The sequence below is a fragment of the Periophthalmus magnuspinnatus genome, chromosome 21 (genome assembly GCF_009829125.3).
Source record: "Periophthalmus magnuspinnatus isolate fPerMag1 chromosome 21, fPerMag1.2.pri, whole genome shotgun sequence".
In the NCBI taxonomy this organism is placed as follows: Eukaryota; Metazoa; Chordata; class Actinopteri; order Gobiiformes; family Gobiidae; genus Periophthalmus; species Periophthalmus magnuspinnatus.
Genome location: NC_047146.1, coordinates 9,270,520 through 9,288,585, shown reverse-complemented (window position 1 = coordinate 9,288,585; position 18,066 = coordinate 9,270,520). Strand labels below are relative to the sequence as shown.

Here is an 18,066-nt window from a genome sequence, read left to right as displayed (position 1 = left end):
TTGACAGCTCCGCCTCCCCATCTCCTCTTGTCCGATACCTCAACCCTGCTTCAAATGGGAAATCAATAAGACGGTTAGTGAAAGTCGGGCTCATTGTCTTTTCATTGTTTTCTCATGAAAACTATCACCGAGCACATAATCTGACATTTTTCATCTATGGCTTCCAGTTCAAAAACATTAGTAATTACTTCTTTTTTGTTGAAGGAGGGTTTTTTTTGTTACTTACAATTTTATGTGGAATTAATGCTAACACATCTGCATCACCATGTTACCTTTTATTGTTTTGAAATACTATATTCACCAGAAACAACGTATTAACATGTTTTATAAGTTTAACTTCCGTTTTTGATGCTCCTCTCAATTTACTCTTTGTGCTAATTCGCTCCCCCTTCAGAGCACTATTACAACACAATCAGCGTGCAATCCGCTAATAAACTACTGCACATCCCATCAGATTTACCAAGTTGTAGTGAAGAGTTTTGTATCCTTCTTTTGTAAATTTATGGATAATTTTGCATTATATTCCCTCTTTAAACACCCAGACCTGGACCACACACACCAAAAATACACGCCTCCATTCAAAATAGATCAAATTAATAATGAAATTCGTTGGTGGAATATATGTTGATGAACTGAAAAGACATCTGTGCACAAATGCTGCCATGCATAACACAGTTCAGCTAACTGGAGCAGAGAACGGATTGCGGAAAGAAATGTAGGCTAAGTAATCAAGAAAAGGGTATTATTTTTCACTTTTATGACTATGCCTTTGACTGACCTATGACGGCATTTTTTTTTTTTTTTTTTTTTTTAATTAGTGTTTATCTGGTCAGAGATGTTTTGGGCGAGCAAGGTAACTTTAGAGGCACAATATAACGCTCACATATTCACATGACATTACCCGTCCCTCTATCGACATAAACATCATTGGGTTTTTTGGGGTTTTTTTGGTGGTCAGATCCATTGAGCCACAGGTTGACGGTGCGATTCCAGCTCCCACAGATGAATGCTGTCACTGTGTCCTTGGGCAAGACACTTAACCCACCTCACCCCCAGTGTCTACGTACACTGGTGTATGAATGTGTGCGCGAATGGGTGAGTGGTTCCTTGATATAAAGTGCTCCGAATGCCTTGAAGGTGGAAAAGCGCTGTATAAAATCTGCCCATTTATCATGTATCTATTAATAAACATTTAAATTAAAAAAGGCCAATATCCAGGACCATTCAAGAATCAAAACTGAAGTGGCACAAACTAATGAGGGGCATAATTTAATAATTTCAGTGTATTTATTGCCAGTGGGATGATGCATTTACCAAAAAAAACAAAACAAAACATGAAACCAAAAACACTTGCACATGCACAGTCCATATCTTACACAGACCAACAAAGTGGCGCTCCAAGTTGTGTAAAAATGATGTCACCATCTGTGCACGGTGCTGTCCTGAATGTCCTTTGCTGGCCATTCAAATTTGATTTCCTGTTATCTCACCGAAGAAAGATTTGGCTGTCCAGACATCCACTCAATAAGTGTGCTGTAGCAACCTGGATGTACATGTGTTTCTGAGCTGATATCTTTGTCTGCTGCTCCAACAGACCCTTTCTTCTTTCAAACTTGCATATCAAGTGCTCTCCAAAATTGTTATCATAGTAGTTACTTGTCACACAAATGCTGCCCCACTTTTGTCACCTCTGCCTCATATCTGGCTCGGTTTAGGTCTAATCCTTCTTTGCTGTGGGCCCTTAGCTGGATAAGCTTCTCTGTATGCTGCTTTATGATAATGTTTTACACCAAAAAGAAAAAAATCCTTTCTTTGGCTTGTTATCTTCAAAATAATCAAAGTCCGGTGCCCTTTTCAAGTCATCACTTAGATTTTAAAAGAATCAGACAGGGGTTGTGAATGCAGCCGTACAATGACAACACCAACAGTGGCTTAGTGTTTACAGCACATGTCTACCAACCCAAAGTTCAGTGGTTTGAACCCTCCTCGGACCAATGCGAACTGTCATTGTGTCTGTAGGCAAGACATTTCACCCACCTTGGCTAGTATCAATGTGATGAATGCGTAAGCAGATTGGCATCTGTGGCTACAGTAGCTTAATACCACAGAGTGTGGAATGAATGAATAAAGCCTTGTAATGTTCAAGGAGTATCTCAAAAGACGTATGATGTATAAAAGATGTATAAAAGCAAGGCATTATTATTTACAGTAATGGTGAATGGCACAGCTATTTTCAACAGAGATAAAGTCTGAATAACATAAGGTGGAGGAAGAGATAAACTCAAGAACCTCACCTTCACCCACCATCCTCTCTCACATCTTCATACACATACTAAAACTGCTTAATCAAATACTCCTGATAAGGCCTTCATCATAATAAAATCCTTTTGGTCCTTTGCTGTGTTCTTTCAGTAGCCACCAAATATCTCTTTTCCATTAACAATCAAATACTTGTGCCAGACTTCAAGAGATACACGGATAAATTCAGCAAAAATACTCCAGCGGACCACCAAAGCATTGACATGCTTGTACCGGCAATAGGCTCTTCCTCAGCACTAAGGGTTGGTTGCTAGGTGCCGATGGAGTAATGATGTGAATAATCAGTCGCTCTGCCTTATAATGAAGGCAGTGAGGAAAAAACAAACTCATCTGCATGCTATCCAGTTCTGGGCTTCTTCAAATGCAGTTTGGAAGTGCTTCCAACAGCAGGTCAGCCTCTTCAACATGACACATATATAAAGTGTATGTTAAAGTGATGGTACCGCATGATTATTACAATACCGTGCAAACAGCAAAAGAAACATGCAATATTTACACCTAATTACACTATGAGCCAAGAATGCACAACAAGACATTTACTTCAAAGTACTGCCATGTTTCCACACTCAGCAACAAGGAAATCCACTGGGTGTTTTCTACATAATACCATTAAACTCAAATACAGCCTTGCATACCCTTGTTTGATTAACAAAATCAAGTGTACTCTTTGCGCCAGTTCCAAGCTTAGATAAACAAAAATGACAGTGCAACCTTGGGCAAATAACTGTCACATCTGAACTGAAAATGAAAGTAAAGATATCCACTTATCCACCAATTTAGTTTTGTCAATATTTTTGTCTTTGATTTCATTTACAATTTAAAATAACCTTTACAACATTTTAGAAAGATTCATAGTTGTTTTGCTGTTGTTTTGTTGTTGTTTGCGTTTTATATTTGTTGACGACATGAGGGTGGAAAGATGAGGATGTGACTTGTTGAGGCTGGTGTGACATGTTTATTTCATAATTATAAGGAAGACTAAATACATACTGTGTAGGGGGCAAATACAGGGGGACAAAGGGGACAATGAATGAGAAAGAAAGAAGCCTCCAAACAAAAAGCACAACATCCCACCCCCCTCTGCCCTGCACTGAAGCATGCACTCAGCGCTCACTCATCCATTGACAGAAACCCCATAACCTGATTAAAATGCAAAGGATTAGAGGGGCCAGGTGCTCAGATGAATTGTTTGTGAGAAAATATAGTAAGAACGGGGGATGTGCCAATAGCTACACACATCTCTGGGTGGTTCCCTCTTAATCAAAGCATTCATTCGTTATTGCCGTGCCCAGCCCTCTGCAACATGGCCGCCCCCTGTGACTATGCACAGGGGTCCATACAGTTACTTTGTGTGCAGTACTGCGGGTGTGGGTTGTGTTGTTCTGAAGCGGGACGTGCTGTGAGAGTCTGATGGTGAGTCAGTAATGTGAGAATGTCACATGAGTCTGAGAACTGGGCTAGTGATACTCAGTCTTTGTCAGAGCACCGCACTGCACTACGGCTAATGCTGCTGCGGTCAACCTTGTCCTTCATTATCACCCCCGCTGCAATACGCTCTCTATAGGGATAACCTACAACAAGCTCATTTGGCTTGTCCTCCAGCAAAGGTAGTCCTGACCAAACCACACTCAAGATCTGGAGATGGACCTCCGCGTGCTGCGCCACACAGCTCCTGGCCCAGCATAATTAAAATGTGGGTGAAATGTAGAGGACAAATTTCTTTTTGGAGATATAATATAGAAAATACCCCAAACATATTTCACAGTTCAAACATTCCAGCTGCATTTTTGTTGTAGATGTGGTAAAAAAAAATACATACACTGTGATCCTATCCTGTTTCATAGAACTGGTCCATGAAATTCTATGAAATGTGGCTGTATTGGTTGGACAAAAGGCTCATTAGGGCCACATATTCTATTCCGTAATGTGCATCATAATGTGGTCATGTTGAAGGTAAATATAAGGCTGGAAACAAAGACTACTTCATTTTTGTAGTTGTATATGAAGTGGATAAACATTTTGTATTATTTTTTTATATACAACACTGAAGGACTTACCATGCATTTGGGAAAGTAGTCCTCCACCAAAGCATTACAAATCCTAAATACACTGAATCCGTTTCTCATTATCCTTCCAGGCTGAAATTGCCATGGGATCCTGAACATAACATAATAGGAGCAATCTGCCAACATGCTCAAGCTAATTTGGCTCTATCTTGTAATCATAAAAATCTTTAAAATTGTACATTCAAAATCTTAATGTTGTTCAGAACTGTCTACGCAAAAAATACCGTGACTTTAGCTGCTCCGGTGCTACGTGTAAGAAGTTTTGTAGCTCTTTAGCAACACCATTAGGGCCTGTCTGTGGGCTTTCACATTCAACATGCAAAATCAATTACGATCTCATTTAGTATTTATGACCAGTGCACATACACATGGGAAGCAAAACATGCATTTTAAAATGTTCCAGCCCACATTCAAAGCCATATTAGTTGGGAGTCTAAAAATAAGGATGGCAACGAGCAAGGCAAGGCTGCCCACATGGAAGCAACGACAGCGAGTGTTAATGCCACAGCCGCATGCAATCTCTCTGGAATGACCCGCAGAAATCAATGAGAGCCCGTCTCTCTGATACATCTATGTGACAAGAAGAAGTGAGGCTAATTTTAAAGCAATTTTGAGTCACTTTGCTTCAAGTATACAAAAACAGACGTGTCGTTGAAAGCAGATGTATTGCTACAGCTAAATCCCAACTGAAAATGTTTCCTTATGGGATTACTGTACCTCAACTCTTAAATGGCGTTCATTATATAAGGGTGTAATTGAGGTAGGATATGGCTTTTATCAGTAGCCTAAAAGAGCCCTCGTAGAAAGCAAAGCTGCTCTATTTTGAAGTAGGAAGTAGTTGGCGCAATAAAATAATGCCATAAGCCTATTTGAGATAAATTCCACAAGAGGAACCAGCTGCAGCCCGAAGTGACACAATAATGCAAATATGACAGTTTCTAGGAGCATCATGTTAAACCAACATTATTAAATGCTTATATAACTATTTTCAAGCAACGCACTCACAACCAAGAACACATGCAGAGAGTTGACAGACGCTTAATCCAAGCATTCTCTGTGAAAGTGAAAGGTTAGTAAAGTGGTCCTATAACACACATACAAACATATTATTGTATTAAAGGATTAAGTAAGGCAAAATTAAAGCATATATGTGATCTTAAATCCATACAGCATTTACCTCTGATGAAGAAGTAACGACACACGTACACAACAGGAAAGAAACCATTAGCTGTTTTAAGCACACATTCTGAGCATGTATCCTTAAAGTTATTGATCTTGTTTACAAACCCCGAGAGAATACCTGTCTTTAAACACCAGCATTAGTAATGTTTGCCCTGTGGCTACATTTCCCATTTGTGCCGGACTAAGGGTAAAACTCAATGCAGCGCTCTAGACCACACACCAGTGACCGTCTCTACCACTTTGACACGGATAGGAAATTACCAGCAAAGAATTGAAATGCTCAGAAAATTTCAATTCTTTCATCACATTCTATAAAACACTGAGGATTTAAAAACAGACAGACATTAGAATGAATTCGGAAGCTGCTCCAGTGATTTTGATTAATAGAAATACTGATCATCCGTTCCACTGTTGTAATTTCTCCATTTTCTTTCAACAAAGCTAACCACTTATCAAAATTAAGGTTATTCAAGGTGCTGCAGTCAGTTTGCAATGCATAAATTGTCATCAACACTAGGTTATTTTTTAAATGTGGAGTATTCTTCCTTTTGAGTATGGACAGTACCAAAATAAGTGGTCGTGAATTGTTAGTTATTGTCCAAAACAATAGCATGACAATCAATAGCTACCTCTCCCCCCTAGCCTGCTCTCTCCATTTGCTCTGCCACCAAAAATCAAACATAACACATCACCCACTCATCAATTCATTCAGCGAGATCAGACAAAGACAAGAGTGACAGCTTTACAGTAATCTTATCATTACACCAACTGTATGACACATGTGTTGCTATGACTATATAATACAATATAAAATGAAAAGTAATATGATGACAGCAACACAGCTCAAAAAAGCCAGTCCTGAGGAAACAAAACATCTAGAAAAGTTAGCTTTGTTGAGTGTTATCCAGATATCACTGAAAGGGAGAAGAAAACTTTTCAGCGTCTCCATCTATGGGGCAATTCACACAAATTCAAACATATGTAGTACGGTCCATAAACGCTGTTGTATTCACTGAACCAATGAGACTAAATGGAAAACAGCTATAATTATCCACTGTGCATAGACAGACAGTAGTTCGCCACATTTTTCCTGTTTTCACCCAGCAGTTTATCCACCACAATTAGGCTCTTATCAGACGCTTTTACTCGCTTTTGACAACAAACATGAGCATACTCCTTGTGCTATTCACTGCACCTTTCAGGTTATAATGTCCATCATTTGTGTTTACCTCACCTTCCTTGACATTAATGAGGTTTACGCTTTTTTTTTACCCATTTCCTCTAAAAAAACTACCAAAAAACAAACACAAAAAACTGATTTGTTTATGTATCGTAAATATTGCATAGTCCTTATTTCTATAAAGTGAAAGTGACACAAACGTAAAGAAGCTGAAATACAAATGAAGTTTTGAATTCTTAAAAAAAATATCTTGTGTGTCTATTGGAGCCTATGACTAAAAAAGAAAACACCATGGTCCTATTGTTGTCCTGTGTTTCCAGGGACAGCGCCCGGCTGGTGTACGTTCATTGTTGGAACACACACATTGGCTTATCTCTGGACTGGATAGAGACAAACACAGGCTGCTCATGTGAAGGGGGGTTTCCCTGGCTGTATTTGAGATGACCACAGAAGCAACACAGAGCCCTAATTGAATTTCAAACGGAGAGCAGCAAGATGTCCAGAGAAGTGGGGTCTGTCAGTGACGATAATGGAGCAATCTGGACGTCAGGTGTCAAAGCGGAAATTATTTATGTTGTGTTTGAACAGGTTTACTGCAGCCAGACACAGAAACGATAAAGCAGCAGGATGTACAAAATAACTCCAATTCCGTGTGGCTATTTATGTTTACACTGTATCCATAATAGTTCATTAAATATTATATTACTGGCATAGTGACAGTAAAAAGCAAAAACTCCCGAGACCATCACAAGGGCACTAGCCAAATCTTGCACTAGTAAAGATTTATAGCCATCTCGTTCAATTGGCCTTTTAACTGCAAATAACAAAATGCAAATGCTTTGTGTATCTCTGTAATTATTGGGCCTATCCACATGAAACAAAAACTGTGTTCTCTGTCAGCATATTTAAAGCAAAAGTGAAATTATTATTTTTTCAGCTTCAGAAAGTGGTGTCATTATTCAACCACAAACACATGATTGTCGTCAGTTAAACCTTTAGCTCTAAGATTAATATGGCGAGTCTGTGGAGCCAGTTTGTGAGAAATAATGAGAGGGTTCAACATTTGTGAATTGCAGGTGGATATTTTTTCAATAACAGTGAATTTCCCATAAAGTTACATAGGCTCCTTTTCCCTCCATCTTAAATTATGATCTCAACAAAGTCTAGAACATGAACCTATTAGAAGTAATGTTGTAGCATCCTCAAAATAATTGTAAGTGACTTCATTTTCTGGTATTTCTCTTCCTTCTCTTAAAACAAAACCAACAACGAGCTATTGATTTTTCAGATTAACTGTAACTGTACTGTAACTTCTATGGCGGTGGTAATAATGAAACAAATGATCCAAGTCAATCATAGTTTTCCGTATTAGTCTATACTTCCAAAAGCCCCTCATACCAACATGAATGGAGGCGTCTATCTGTTGGTTCTTCAGCTGTAGTGCAAATATTGGTCATCCTAATCTAATCAGTGCTGGTTTATATGATCCTTCCCGGCTTTGTTAACTCAGACTCGCTGTTAAGTCTGAGACATAATGTTGCTTTTAATCGCACTTCCATATACGTTACGTGGTTAGAGCAACCTAATTAGACAGATGTAGACAGGGCAAGGTCGAGCTGCTGCGTTGGTATATGCAGCCATACTATATTGAACTTAGTAATAATGGCATGATCACTTTGGACACATGGCTGTTAAAGGTTTAAGAACTATAGTTTGGGGTTTAACAAGAAGAAATACAGTAGGACTAAACATATAAACCCAGGTAGTCAAGGTTACTCTGAAATAGGTCTAAAGGACTAAAAACAAGGACAAATCCAAGACCCAACAACTCGTTTATCACCATTCTCAACCAAACACTGGCACTTGTAATCCACAATATTGTACAGCCCTACAGTGTTGGAGGAGAAATGATGACTGAATAAACTAAGGAGCAAAAGAAGAAGCTCTCAGTGGACAAGTCAGTAATTGAAAGGGAAAAAACAGACCATAACCTAGATCGGTATCTATCAGACCAGCTGGAAAAGAGAAGCACGCGCCCACGCCTTTTCAAGACTCCTGAAGGAAGAAGTATGGGGAGGTGGAGGGAGCCACACACAAGACACAGATGGAGGAGAAGACAGAGGAGAAGAGGAGGCACAGAGGAAGTGAAATACCAGGCAGCGGACAGTGACAAATCGAGGCAGCAAGCACATGATCAACATGTTGGAAGCCAGGAGCCCTAGAGACACAGCCACCAGAGAAGCAGGGAATTATGGGAGTGTAAATTAAATTACACCGGAAGGGACAGTCAGGTCTGGACCTGCTGGAAACACTGCACATGGGGCTTGGTGTGCTGTGAGTGTCAGAGGAAGACAACTGGCAGGATTCAAATAACGAGGATATTGCGTGATTAGGCCTTTGTGGCTTTTCTTATTATGATTGTATGAAAATTATTGTCTATTGAAATACAAAATAAATCCATTCAACTTTACCAAAAGGCTAATACTGGGGCATTTAAATATAAGTGGTCTGGTAAATGAAAATACTATTATCAAAATATACAATAGGGTTGTATTTATGTGATTGTGCAATGCATTATGGACAAGTGCCATTAAATTATTGTGCTCAGGAGACATAAACTGAAAAACAAGCATTGAACCACTTATTTATTCCCTGTGGGTCACAATACAATGTGATACTTGTTTGTATTGTGTATACATCAAAATCTGTTTAAATTGCCCCTTAATTAATGAAAGAGCTAACAGATAACAACAAAAATCTTCCAGAAAGCAGTTCTCTGTTGGACTTGTTCAGCCTAAACTTAATCTCACTTACAGCCCATGATGACTGGAACTATAGTGTCATAATAAAATGAATATGCCAAAATACTGTATAAAAATATTGCGCCACTCAAAAATAAATTACCTTGATAACCTGGATTACCTTGCCTTCAGTGTCATACAAACAACAACAAAGTGCTAGAAGAAAGAAAGTGCTTTAAATAAAGTGCTATAAGAAAAGTCAAAATACCATTTCTCAAACAAATAAATTCAATACTGTAGCAATATAACAAAGGCTTCCTGACAAAATAATAAAATGATCACTAATGAGTGTCAGGGAAAGGACTAATAATAATTGTTTCAAAATGTCTCATTTCTTTTTATTGTCCAGCTGAGGGCTTTCTTAAGGGACAGCAGTTTGATGATGTAGGCTCGGGGTACTGTGTCTCCGCAAAGGTCATTCCAACATTCAGGCAGATTAGCAATTCAGATTTGGCTAAAGGGGGCTAAGAGGCTGTGATGGCCTTGCTTGTCTTATTACATTAGCCTAGAGTGGAAGTCCGCTATCATTGAGAGCTAAGGAAATCAACATTTACTTACAATTCATGCTCATGGCAAACATCACACAAATAAGCAACAGTCACAACACATCTGACCTTGCTCAACATCACTTGCAAGAAACAAAAACAGCAAAAGGGCTTTTTCCAACCTGTGCACTTTGTCCATTAGCATGCTATTGTGGCTATTGTTATGCTACAGGGCACATTCTGTTCATCTGCTAATCCTAACAACAGTTTCTTTTCACTATTACCCACTGTGTCGAAACCCCACAACCTCATTTAAAGATTTTACAAAGTTCATCACGGTGGTTTCCCAGAAAGCAGTCAATTGCAGTGTATTTTCAGCACCATGGACAGCTACACACAAGCAATCGGCCCTCTGCCACAGTCCACTGCACAACAAATAACACACACATGTATAATGCATCAGGACGCAGAGTGCAAAGTGGTGTTATGATGTTGGAAAATAGCTGTTTACAAATGCATTCCTCATTTTGATGTCAGGATTTTTACTTTTTATGTGCCAGCCATTGGAATGTTCCATTATTTCATGCTTATATGGATATAGTCTGGATTTATTGACAGAAGAGTCACTAGACCACTGTGTTTCTTACCACAACAAGCAAGCTGGGGACAATGGAAAAGCCTAAATTAGTAGCATGAATCATCAGTGTGTTGTAACTAAATGGAGTACTCAGCAATTGTCTAATAGTGTCACTGAGGGGGAGCTGCTCCTCTCTCTCCAAATGCCAAATGTCAGCTCTACACTCACAAAGCAGTAGAGGAAGATTAGCTTTAGAAAAGACAGAGGAGTCGGAGGGGGGGATGGGACAGTCCTGTGGTGTGGCTTTCATTTAAATATTGGTAAGGGCAAGTTGTCCGTGTTATGGATGGTTGAGCATGATCCATGATTTGTTATTACATCAAACTGTTGTTCTGTCCAAATCAGATTCTTGCTCTAGATTGCATTCAGTGAAATAAACATCGGTCAGTCTGTTTTAGAAATCACTGCTCTTTGTGCCATTGACAAGCGAAGATTCTGATGTCAGCGACACTACAGTCAAAATATCAACAATGAAATGACTTTATGACACACCCCTCCATGTTTATGAATACTTTTACATGACTGTAGGCTCTGAATGTTTTGCATGGTTTAGTTTACAGTGAGGCCGCAAAGTCAAAGAATGCAGTGTGTTAGAGTCTGGTAAATAAATACTATCAGGCTGACAGATGTGCCTGCGGTTGCCATAACAACCTTGTGGCACCCATGTCACCCAGTGCTCACGTGTGTGTAGGTGACCTCCAGAGTTAGTCCTACCATGCATTCCTCCATGCAGGTCCTGACGGAGTACACATCCGTCTCGTATTTTGTGATGAGGGTCTCAAACTCCTTATAGTTGTCCTCTGCCTGCTGGTCCAGCAGCTGGAAAGCCTCCACACACTCAGTGCATCCCTGCTCGTCCAGGCTCGTGCAATTTGTATTGTTCACACTCGTAAACCCGTTAAACAAATCCAAAAGTGAGTAGGAATTACAAAAAGAAAGGTACAAATCGCTCAGATTTACGTAGGCAAACTGTGTTCCGTTGTCTCCTGCGTTGGAGAGGCCCCGGCACACGGTCCTGGCGTCCGTGAAAGTATAGCAGTCTTTGGACACACTGTCCGGGCGACAGGTGTCCATCCGCCGCAGAGGTTTGGTAGAATTCTCTAGAAAAATAGTGTTTGGGGGCTCTCCGGCGAGTCGGTAGGGGTGGGGTGTCATTTGAGGGTAAAGTAGGGAGTATTCGCCCATGTCCGTGACTGCAAGCCCCTCGTCCCAGCGCTTGTCCCGGGTCCGCGTTAATTTGGCCTCCGCACAGAACCACAAGTGATCAGAGAGCAGGACGGTGATGAAGAGTAGAGAGGCCAGCGACAGGCGCCATCTCTGGGCCCGCTCCGATTCGGTGAATGGCTTTTCGTTCTCTCGGGGTGCGAACCAGTATTTTAAGCCTTCATCATGCTGCCGACGCATCCAAGCACCCCTGGTCATATTTTAGGAAAGCGCTGCCCTGGCCGACTCCACCGCGGGGGCTGCTCTGCCACAATACTCATTGACTTTGGGGGAGGTGGACTCCACTCGCTTCTCCTCCTGTAAACGGTCCAATTAACGCGCCCGCACAGATTAAGCTTCGCGCTGCCGCATCCCGGTTCTCCATGGCTCTCCGAGGGGAAACGGTGTCCTCTTTGACCGCATGCCCCCTTGTTCCTCCCGAGATCCGCTGTCCTGTGTGGTCGGGGTAGACCAGCTGTTGCGGTGCCTCTGATGCTGCGCGCCGTTTGTGTTGCAGATTGACTTAAAGGAAAGCGACGAGCCACTGAGAAGCACGCAGCCTGGTGTCTCTGTCCCGTCGCTGGGGGGAAAGCTTCGAATCAGTTCTCCTGGTGGCCATTGTCATCTAGGACCGCGGTTAAGTTGCCGCCATGTTCGTCTTGAAACACTTTTTCGGAGCGCTGAGTCTGTTTGCGTCATCTCCATCTCTGCGATAGCTCCATCGTTGCGCAGTGGCAGAGCAGCTTATTACCTATAGCCTATGCACGCAGGCACACACACACACGCACACAAACACACACACACAGCAGGCACACGGAGAGGAGAGAGAGAGAGAGCCCGGGCACAGAGGTGCACAACGCTGTTTTGACTGTGTTCTGCTGAAGCACGAGCACACGCGGGCTTTGAGAGACACTTCTAGCGACATCTTTCTTTTGGTGCAAGATAAACAAAACTTCATTCATAAGAAAACCGCAGCTCACATGGTCTTACCTGAACTGTGCACTAGACCAGAGCACACATTGGGAGAAGTTTTCCCCTCCATGTTTCAATTTGTGGACTCATTCAACAGATGCGCACATATCTATTTATAGGAACAATGTTTATTTTGTTTAGTGCGCTGTTAAATCTCACATACTAATGAAAGTGTCGACCAGTTGACACTTTGAACCAGTTGACACTTGAGTGAAAGAATAAAATATTGATATTACTGGACCTTTCATACATTTTGGGTAAAGATGATTGCCATATCCCATGTAGTAGTCTAAAACAAGTAGTGTTTTAAGTTCAAACACATATAGTTACATAAGACAATGAAAGATTTACCAGTTATTTTTGCAAAGTTATTTCGCAATAGCCTATAAATGCAATAGGCTAAGACGTTTACCAACTGCATACTGCATCTTTAAATCAGACAGTGCAACAGTACAGCGCCACAGTGGGGTGAGAGGGAACAAATACAGGCCATTATTATTAAAAAAAAAACCCATAAACTTATAGATCAATCCATAGAGGCTATACCACAAGTGCAGAATTGTGTATGATAACTTTCATTTGTACTTTATGTCAGTGAAATGTAACATAATCATACGGTATATTCTGTCCAGTAGGTATGAGATTAGTAAAAACCTCACAACAATGTATCAGAAAATAGCAGGTTGCTTCCACATGTAATATTTCATTGCTTCATGTTGGAGGCCAGATTACTGTCAGCACCTCAGAGCTCGCCAATCAACAACATAAGGCGAGTGTGTGTGTCCCAGCGGTGAGTTCCAGCACTGTCCTACCTGTGAGTGTGTGAGCTGAATACCGATCGGTGGACCCTGGCTCTGGTGCCATCTCAGTAACAGTAATGGGTTGCCAGACGTGAGTGATTCACAATGCATGCTGGGGAAGGTGCTGTTGTTGTAGTCAATGAGGAAACATCTACAACAGTAGAAAAAGCCATTGTGTCATCTCACATGACTGACGGGAGCAAAGACAGTGAAAGTGGGTCTGATACTTGTGTGTTTCTCGTTACTGATGAAGTTCTTTAGATCTATTTTAGCATCAGTGTCCCAAATGTGCAAGCCGCCTGGTCTTGTTTATTTTTAGCTCTTAATAGTCTATTTTTGACCGTAAAAGACATGTCCACAAATAAACATGCCCAGGGTCTATTACATTGTCTTTGATTATTGAAGGTATTTCATTTTGGCCCAGTTAATATTAAAATCATGAGTCATAAAGTTAACAGGCAATTTCTTAAATAAGTACCTAATGGCAGGAAAGTGTTCTATATTTGGAAGCGTAAGAGAGAGGTTACATCATTTGTCTCTGTATCTCAGGGGTCTCCAACCTGTAGCTCTCCACCCTCTTCCAAGTAGCTCACCAAGGGATTTCTGAATTACATGTATTGTGCTGAATAACTTCATGACTTCAAATGTTTATTCATTAACTGCCTATTACCATTGTAAATGTATTATTTTCATGTCTAACTTTGTGCATTATTAAATGGATAATGGTTTATGTTTTATAGGCATCAAACTATAACCCATCTAAGGGTTTCTGTGGCTCTTATATAAACTCAATTTCTTGCAGCTGCATTTTCGTTTTGTAAAGGCAGCTCACCGAAGGAAAATGGTTAGAGACCCCTGGTGTATCTATTTGCCAAGCTGTGACGATTTAGCCTTTACACTGCCCACAGCAGTTTTAAGTTAAAGCATCACTGGATAATGAGGAAAAGTAAAGAAATGCATTTACGCTCAGCAATATAACATGCATTACATAAGTAAATATGCATTTTTCTACAGTAGATCATGATGATCATGAGACATAAAAATTCAACACAATGTGGCATTGACAAAGTAGATTTAATGTATTTAGAAGTAATGTTGTCCTGTTGCTTGGAAAATTCAGAATCTCTGTGTATTTTTTATACAGATTGATATCCAACTGGTCCACACACCCTCCGTTGGATCTTAATACTGTCTAATCAGATTTGTTTTTTTTCTATGAGACATGTGAAACGAAGGAGCTCATTGGTCACCTAAGATTAACAAATAAAATAAAATTTATCTCACTTCAGATTAACACAGTTTAGTGCTTCACTCATTGATTTTGCAGAAATCCACGATGTTTCTCAGCCCACTGTGATGTATTTTTTCTTATATTTTTCCACTATAAACGGACCATGCATGGCTAATCCACCTGTCAATCACACCCATTTGAAAACAGGGAGATTCAGCAGTGACCAGACTCACATCTTTGTAAAGTATTGTGTAGTGTGTTCTGGATCTCAGGCAAGTCAGAAGAAGCGCAGAAGATGAATTCCAAATATCCAACCCCCGAGGAATTACGTAAACTGGATTAACAAATAGATCTTTTGACTAGCCAAAATTACTGCTAAATACATGTTATCCATACCTTATAATACACTGATTTCATTTTTGGTTTGGTCATATGTTTGTGGGGAGTCTGAATGAGCCTTTATAGTGTGTATGCAAACTGCATTACACACTACTTAGTGTATTTTCTTTAGTATGAATTCTTCAGGAGGAGAGGCCATGGAGGAGGACAATCGGACGGCCTCAAAGAGATTCTGGCAAACAGTCCGACGCCTCAGGAGGGGAAAGCAGTGCTTCACCAACACTGTTTACAGTGCATGCGGAGAACTAATGACCTCAACTGGAGTCGCTGTCGGACGGTGGAAGGAATACTTTGAGGGTCTCCTCAATCCCACCTTCACATCTTCCGAGGAGGAAGCAGAGACTGAGGACTTGGAGGTGGACTCATCCATCACCCTGGCCGAAGTCATTGAGGTGGTTGGCAAGCTCCTCGGTGGCAAGACTCCAGGGGTGGACAAGATCCGTCCCGAGTACCTTAAGTCTCTGGATGTTGTGGGGCTGTCTTGGCTGACACGTCTCTGCAACACCACATGGCGGTCGGGGACAGTACCGCTGGACTCACAGACTGGGGTGATGGTCCCTCTGTTTAAGAAGGGGGACCGGAGGGTGTGTTCCAATTACAGGGAAATCACACTCCCCAGCCTTCCCAGTAAAGTCTATTCCAGGGTGCTGGAGAGGAGAATTCGGCAGATAATTGAACCTTGGATTCAGGAGGCGCAGTGTGGTTTTTGTCCTGGTTGTGGAACACTGGACAAGCTCTATACTCTCCATCAGGTCCTCGAGGGTTCATGGGAGTTTGCTCAACCAATACACATGTGTTTTGTGGATCTGGAGAAGGCATTCGACCGTGTCCCTTGTGGTGTCCTTTGGAGGGCGCTTCGAGAGTATGGGATCCAGAGCCCTTTGCTAAAGGCTGTCTGGACCCTGTATGACTGGAGCAGGAGCTGTGTTCGCGTTGCCGGCAGTAAGTCAGACCTGTTCCTGGTGCATGTCTGTCAGGGCTGCCCTTTATCACCGGTTCTGTTTATTGTATTTATGGACAGAATTTCTAGGTGCAGCCAGGGGCCAGAGAGGGTCCAGTTCGAGAACCACAGGATCTCATCTCTGCTGTTTGCAGATGATGTTCTCCTGATGGCTTCATCGAGCCAGGACCTGCTGCAGGCACTGGGGAGGTTTGCAGCCGAGTGTGAAGCGACTGGGATGAGAATCAGTTCCTCCAAATCTGAGGTCATTCTCAACTGGAAAAAGGTGGTGTGCCATCTCCGGATGGGTGGTGAGTCTTTGTCTCAACTGGAGGAGTTCAAGTATCTCGGAATCTTGTTCACGAGTGAGGGCAGGATGGAGCATGAGATTGACAGGTGGATTGGTGCAGTATCAGACTGTATTGGACCATTGTGGTAAAGAAGGAGTTGAGCCGAAAGGCACAGCTCTTGATTTACCGGACAATCTATGTTCCTACCCTCACCTATAGTCATAAACTTTGAGTAATGACCGAAAGGACAAGATTGCGGATACAAGCGGCCAAAAAGGGTTTCCTCTGCAGGGTGGCTGAGCGCTCCCTTAGAGATAGGGCGAGGAGCTCGGTCACACAGGAGGAGCGCGAATGCTCCTCCACATCGGGTGGGGTGGGGTGAGGGAAGTCTGGGAGTCCCTGCTTAGACTCCTGCCCCCGCGACCCGGCCCTGGATAAGCGGAAGAAAATGGATAGAAGAATTCTTCAGATGTCTGGTGTCACTGCTGATACATGTATAATGGTATATATAATCAGAAGCGCTAAATTAACTACAGTGATTTATTTCCCCTTCGCAGAATATAAACTGTGAGCCTGTGTGATATGAACCCCCCTTAAAGGTGCCTGGTATTTAGTGACATTTGGTCATCATGATAGAGTCCAGCTACATCACAGGTCTCCCAACATGAAAACTAATTTTTTAGATTATTATCTTTTTTTTTTTACATGGTCAAGTTCCAGGAATGTGTTTGATACTTTGGAAGTAGTTACTGAAACCAGGGAGGTTCTGTTTTTGCCTGCTTTAATAGCTTGTTAGCGGGGAAATAGTCCATGTATGGGTTAGATTTTAATGGCATTTTCAGGAAAGGTTAGAGAAAACCATGGTTAATAACATTGTTTTATAGGCAACTTTTAAGCACTTCTAGGTTAGATTGTTACATAAAACAGCGTGCTCCGGTAAACCATTGTTATGATTCAGTGCCATTTCACCAAACAGCATTGTACCATCTTATTTTGACAGCATAAATTAGCCAAAAAATAAAAACCTGCCCCGAGATGACACTTAATAATCTCTAAACAGAGCTCACTGCTGCACCATTAGCTGTTATTATGTGAAGTAATTATGCAGCAAATGGGATTAAATATGCACATTCTCCAGTAATGTCCTGAAAGCATTCTTGCGAGATTGCAACGGCTGTTTTTTGAAGTCGAACCAATGCAAATGAATAGTACTGTCTAATTGGTCACAAGAATCCAGGATCATTACGAGAATAATGGGGTTGCTATTGTGCGCTTGTACCATAGTGCCGAGTACCACCTCAGCTCCGCCTAAGGGTTTATACTCCAGATCGATTGGTCCGACCCACTCCCATTTCAGGAATCCCTTGGCTCCTTATCAAGACGGCTCACTATCCCAAGGACACTGCCCGTTCCTATAACCGTGATTCCCGATGCCCGACCTGTATATTCCCGTTGTGCAATTTGTGTGTGTGGGGAACCAGCCTCAAGCTTCAAAGGAAATAGCCTGTCAGGGAAGGCAACCCTGGCTAGAAAACACACAGAATACAAATGCATACAAGGG

General features: G+C 41.5%; 1 protein-coding gene across 1 annotated transcript in view; it reads right to left on the bottom strand.

Annotated features, from left to right (window-relative positions):
* LOC117389888 (NALCN channel auxiliary factor 1) overlaps nt 1-12,602 on the bottom strand; it is a 62,731-nt gene extending 50,129 nt beyond the window's left edge. The window contains exon 1 of the mRNA XM_033987625.2: nt 11,385-12,602. Coding sequence (XP_033843516.1) covers nt 11,385-12,092 — 708 coding nt within the window. The 5' untranslated portion in view covers nt 12,093-12,602. The remainder of the gene's footprint in view (nt 1-11,384) is intronic.
* Nucleotides 12,603-18,066: the final 5,464 nt, after the last annotated feature.